This window comes from Enhydra lutris, unplaced genomic scaffold, assembly GCF_002288905.1.
Source record: "Enhydra lutris kenyoni isolate GAN:26980312 unplaced genomic scaffold, ASM228890v2 scaffoldscaffold7, whole genome shotgun sequence".
Taxonomy (NCBI): Eukaryota; Metazoa; Chordata; class Mammalia; order Carnivora; family Mustelidae; genus Enhydra; species Enhydra lutris.
The window spans coordinates 7,989,478-7,995,477 of NW_019154091.1; the positions used below are offsets into that span (position 1 = coordinate 7,989,478).

The 6,000-nt window shown below is 34.4% G+C and overlaps 1 protein-coding gene across 1 annotated transcript in view; it reads left to right on the plus strand.

Annotated features, from left to right (window-relative positions):
• LOC111142077 (cyclin dependent kinase 17) overlaps positions 1-5,742 on the plus strand; it is a 114,943-nt gene extending 109,201 nt beyond the window's left edge. The window contains exons 14-17 of the mRNA XM_022495026.1: positions 66-108; positions 1,070-1,160; positions 2,742-2,819; positions 3,346-5,742. Of these exons, the coding sequence (XP_022350734.1) occupies positions 66-108; positions 1,070-1,160; positions 2,742-2,819; positions 3,346-3,383 (250 nt within the window). The 3' untranslated portion in view covers positions 3,384-5,742. The remainder of the gene's footprint in view (positions 1-65; positions 109-1,069; positions 1,161-2,741; positions 2,820-3,345) is intronic.
• Positions 5,743-6,000: the final 258 nt, after the last annotated feature.

Consider the following 6,000-nt stretch of genomic DNA (forward strand, 5'->3'; position numbering starts at 1 on the left):
ATTTGAAAAGTTACTATTGGCTAAGATCAAAGAATAAATTGCTACTTGTTTTTTGTTGTTTCTAGATTAGACTCTGAGGGAATCGAGCTAATAACAAAGTTTCTTCAGGTAAGTTACATCTTACTTTGTAATCACTAAGCCTCATAGAATGGGGTCAATAATAAGTATTTGTCATGACCATTAAATAAGATTATTTATGGTAGTATCTGGCATGCTTAAGGCATATGCTTAAGTAAAATTATAATAATAATAAATGATGGCTTCCCTTAATGTGTATGGGTCTCTCATTGTGACCCAGAACAGTCTGAGGTAGTCCCCTCCTGGCATTGATCAACTATGTCAAGGCCATGTTCTCTGCAGTTCATAGTATCTTAGGTTCTTTTTCTTTTCTTTATACTTACAGCCTTATAGGCTGCTGGACCTACAAATACCATTCATATCTTCTATTCAAAGCAGTAAGAAGAGAGGATAAGGGTGTCAGCCATAATAGTCCATTTGTATCTGGAAAGCAAAGGCTTTTCCAGAACCCCTGCAAAGCTTCTTCCTAAGTCTCATTGGCCAGAACATTAATTGTAAGAGAGACTGGGAATTGGGGAGCAAGATTATCATAGTTAGCCTAAATTTAAAACAGTCATGATTCATGATTGATCTGCTAGATTTGGAAGCATGGACACCTTAAACAAATCTAGATTATCTCATCAAAGAAAAAAGGGAAATGAGTATCCAATAGGTAATTTAATAATATGTCATAAAAGTATTGGATATATTTCCAATGATCCTTTGGTGTTCATGAGGAAAAGGAACAGCAAAGGTGAGATATTTTAATTTTTTTATCACTTCAGAAAATACAGGTAATTAAATTTTTAGTGAAGATCCGACTTCATCTTGGAAATTTGGAACTGAGATACAGTCTTTACTACATAATCTCAGTAACAACTCACATTAGTGTTTGTCTGGTGTACTCCAAATTGATTCTGAAAAAGCAGTCATTGTAGTTCTAAATGCTAATCTGCCTCCCTTCATATGTGTAGAGAAAACATTAATGAAGCAGTTCTTTGCTTTTTCACAGTACGAATCTAAGAAAAGGATTTCAGCAGAAGAGGCCATGAAACATGTATACTTTCGAAGTCTGGGACCAAGAATACATACTTTACCTGAAAGTAAGAGAAATTCTAAATTCCCCTTGCCTCCTCATTTTCATTTGTTCAGTGTTGGAGACTGTGGTGAATTAGGGGTGGAAGAGATTGTTGTTGGTTTTTAAGCATAAAATTTTAGTCTTTTTGTAAACAGATCAGAATTCCTTGAAGGGAAGTGTCTCATTTGCATATGTTTTCATTTGTTTTTCTTTTTTTTTGTTTTAAGACTTACTTAATTTAGAGAGAGTGAGTGAGTGAGAATGTGCCCCTGCGAATAAGGGGGAGAGGGAGTCTTGAAGCAAACTGCCCACCGAGCTCAGAGCCTAATGTGGGGCTGGAGTGGGGCTTGACCTCACAACCCATGAGAACTTGACCTGAGCTGAAACCAAGAGTCAGACACCCAACCGTCTGAGCCACCCAGGCACCCCCTTAATTTGTTTCTTTTAACACTAAGCACATTGCCACTACTCTGTAAGAAATCATTAGTACTTAGGCATGGGTTATTAATCTTACTGGACGTAAATTGGAAAATGCCATCTGATGATAGACATTGTCATTAGGCCCATTCTGGATTGCTTTGATTCAGTTTCTAAAAATGGTTTCAGGCAAAGAGTAATGAAGCATAGCCGAAACATAAAATTGCTTTCTTGTGAAAGTATTTTCTTTTGAAGATATAAAGATGATTTTTCTTTGCTATGGTCACTCTGACTTTACTATCCTCATGACAGTGGTGAGTATATTGTCAGTCACTAAAAGAGCTGATTTCTCATGCCTGAGTTAACTGCTTCGTTTTACTCATAACCTCCTTTTCAAAGATTACTCCAACATTTTACTTTAAAACCGAGTGAAGTAAATGGGGAGTTAGGATATTTAGGAAGTGAGATTCCAAAAGCTTTCATTAATTTCCCATTCTGATTTATAACTCAAGAACATTGATTCATTGAGTTTTGCTAATTGGAATCAAGAATCCTTAAGATTTCTCACTTAGAAATTACATGGATTTTTTTAATGAAAGATTACTTCTCTGGCAGAGATGGAAAGGAGAAAGATGAATTACAAGTGTTTTTTAAGATGGTATTTACATTTCATTACTTAGTACTCAGTTTCATAGTTTGAGGTGGGCAGTTAGGGTTGTATGGAACCCTCCTGTTGTTTTTTTTCTGAAAGTCTGTCATTATGTTGACACCCTGATACCTTCGTGCCATTATAGGAAGACAGATAAAGGGCAGAGAGAGTAAAAATCAAGAAATACCTTTTGATTAGGTCTCCCAACCCCAGTAAGTCCTATAAAGAGACAGTGTATATTCTCTGTATGTACATATTTGAGAAGGAACATATTAGAAGCATTAATTGACAGGTCTTTTTATTTCAGACCTACAGAGTTGGAGAGAAAATGTTCTGAGGGGAGATTATTTTGTTTGGTTTTCTTCTCAAAACATTGGCACAAAGGGGAAAATAGTTCAGGAGTGCGGTAACCTTGTAAATGTATAATAAATGTTTCATGTTGAATCAATGTACATTTTTAAACGTTCTTTGTGTAGTTGGGTTATATTTGTTTTAATAATGTTAGACCTTCACCTGATAGTTTTTGTCTATGCATTTTAGGTGTATCAATATTCAGTTTGAAAGAGATTCAGTTGCAAAAGGACCCGGGTTTTCGAAATTCTTCTTATCCAGAGACAGGTGTGTTTGTCATAAACCATTTCACATGTCGATCATGAAATTTTGCGTGGAACCAAGTTTTTGGTTTATAAATTGATCAGTAAAATTATTGATGTAAAAACTAATGTACAGTGCATTCCACAACTGTATGTTTAGCATTGCACGTACTCACTTTTCTGTATGATATGGGCAGCTCAGTAATTCTTCAGAGAGAAATCTGACTCAGTCAAGTCAGGGATCCTGAAAGCTGCAGATGGCACAAAGACCTTTTACAAGTGGCCTGGCTTGATCACTTCACACGCCATCCCTGGTACCTGAGGCAGAAGACACATCTTGTGCTCCCCTAGTCTTCAGGTTCATCACTTCGAAGCATAGAAGCTGTAGACTGACCCCATCAACAAAAGGGTCATTTAAGACAGTGCTGATCACTCTTATCGTGGAACATTAGTTTTGCTGGTGGGAACATTAGCTTCCTAGAGTCATCAAATATTGTATGTGGGATAAAACTGAACCTTGAACTGCCTCATAAAATGACTTTATATTTTAGGACATGGGAAGAACAGAAGACAGAGCATGCTCTTTTAAGTCTGATAAAATGATTTCAAGCCCAGCCCCCAGCCTTTCTTATCAATCAAGGACTCAGATCTGAAGGCAATTATTTCTTTTGGTGGACTTGGAATCTCCGTTTGTCTACACTGTCCTCTTCACAGTGGAGTCTTTTTATTTCAGACCTACAGATTGTTTTTATATTTGTTGTCACAGTGTGACAATTTTTTTGTACAGTTGGTTTTAAGGTCTTCTCTGCCATTAGAGCCAGTAGGTTACAGCTGTTGATGTAACTGTAGCTGCAATTTTTGTGCAGGACTGAGAAACACAGTGCATTATTTATTGCGGAATCATTGCTGCTAAATAACTACTGTCTGTTTATTTAACACAACAGTTAAATGCCTGAAGAAGTTGCAGTGGCTTTATTAGATGTGAATGCATCTGTTTCTCCTCACGAATTGTTTTACTGCTGCATTTCTTGTTTGTTTTTAAAATTAAACTGCAGTGTTTCCTGGAATGTAAATTTAGCTTTGCTTAACAGTAAAATAAGTGAGCCATCTTGAACACTCTAAGTTCATGCTATATAATTTTTTATTGAACATCCGCAAGTAGAGTAGCTAAGAAATTGATGAGCACATTATGTTTAGGAAAGCATGTGATGCAGAAGTTGATTCAAGCAAGTGAATATCTGACTTTCTGGGGATCTCACATTAGATACCAGTAAATTAAAGCACCGAAATTATTTATTTTTACCTGTCCTCATTTTAGATATATTTACTGCATATTATTGGATATGTGTATACTAATACACTTACCTATTTTCCATTGTGTTTTAATTTAGTTAAAACTAAACCATACAAGTCCAGTGAAATATGTGAGGTCTTATTTTCATCTTAAATACGATTCTTTTATTAGAAGGGATGATACTTTTTTGGGGAGCCATTTATTTCCTTTGGGGGGGTGCTGTGTGTGTATTTGTATGTTTTAATAACCTTCACTTGGAATCAGCTAAAAGCTGTAATATGTCTTTGAAATGAGCCATGATAAATACAAATGAGAGAAACAAGAACTTAGAGGATTGTTTTAAAGCATTGTGGGTATTAATGTGTTTATCAGAGATAGTAAATATTACAGTTTCAATTATGCATCTCTTTGAACATCATAAACACACCTTGGTGTTGGTAAGTGTTTTAAGCATTTGTGTTAACTTTTAAGGACGTTTGTTTATTTAGTGCATCTTACAAACTACAAATCTTAATTGGTATATTTTGAAATGGTCATGTAAATTTTTGGCTTATATATCATGAAAATAATCATAACTTAATTTTTTTTTTCCTGATATTCACTGTAAAACATTCAGGGGTCCTACCATTTCTGTTCAGGAAATCTTGTAGTTTATTGCTATTTAACAGTATTAAGTGAACTTTTGTATATTTCATTTTAACTTTATTTGTGAATAGTGATTGTGGCATGTTTGGGTGTTATTTTAATATTTCATGATACAGAAATTTTAATTTTTAAAAAAATTTTCTGGAAGAAACAGATTCATGTGTAATGGTGAATATTAGACCACTACTGCTTTTCACAATTGTAAATTGGTTTTATGTTAAACCCTGTAGCCTAACAAACTGCTGTTATTTCTAACTGACAGACATGTATTAATATTGTACTTTGAAGGTTATATATATTATGTGGAAATTCCTCCATTTTGTTTTGAAATTTATAACAAGATCTTCATGTTGTTAAAATGTGGTTTTGTTGAGTCACAGTTCTTTCTGGGGGAAGAAAGCTATGCAGAATGGGATCATTTTCCTTTATGGTTTCATTTTTAAGATCATGAAGTCTCACTGTGCCAGTTTTGATATTTAATTTATATTTGTGCTGGCCATTCATTTAGAAATCTTCACTGTAAATTTATAGGATAGTACTCAATTATAAAGCTGTGAGATTTTTCATTTCATAGGTTATATAAATGATACTTTACAAATTTCATATAGCTATCCATAAGTTTGATATTCTTACATATAAAAGGTGAAGAAATACATCCAGTAGTTATATAAAATTCTTCTTCCTAGGAAGTCCTAGGGATGGTTCTTCATTTTATTAAGGAATTTGATATTTTTTTTGATACTTGAGCACCACCATTCAGATCCTGAAAACTTTGCAGTGAAGAGAATTGAATCTCAGAAATTTTGAACCTTGAACACTTAAACTGACATGGTTTGAAAGGTAAGAGAGGATACCTTTTTTGTTTTCCTTCCAAGTGATATTGTTAACACACATTGAATATGTCACTCTAGGTGTATAGAAGTGGCTCCATTCTATCTGATGCTTTATTACACTTGGAATACTACTTGTTAACATGTTACAATAATCTATCTTTTGGATCCAGGAAAATTCATGAAGTTGTTTTTTGTATGCTTCTGTTTTTACGGTTTTGTTTTGTTTTAATTTGCCATTTTTACCCATTGTAAGTATTCAGTTTAGTGGCATTAGAGTTTTGTATAGCAGTTACCATTATCTTTGTCCAGAATTTTTCATCTCCAAACAAATGCTATACCCATTAAAAAATCCTCCCTCATTTCCCTCTCCCCACAGCACCTAGTAACCTCTAATGTGTGTAGGCATAATTCATTTTACTGTGCCACACTTTATT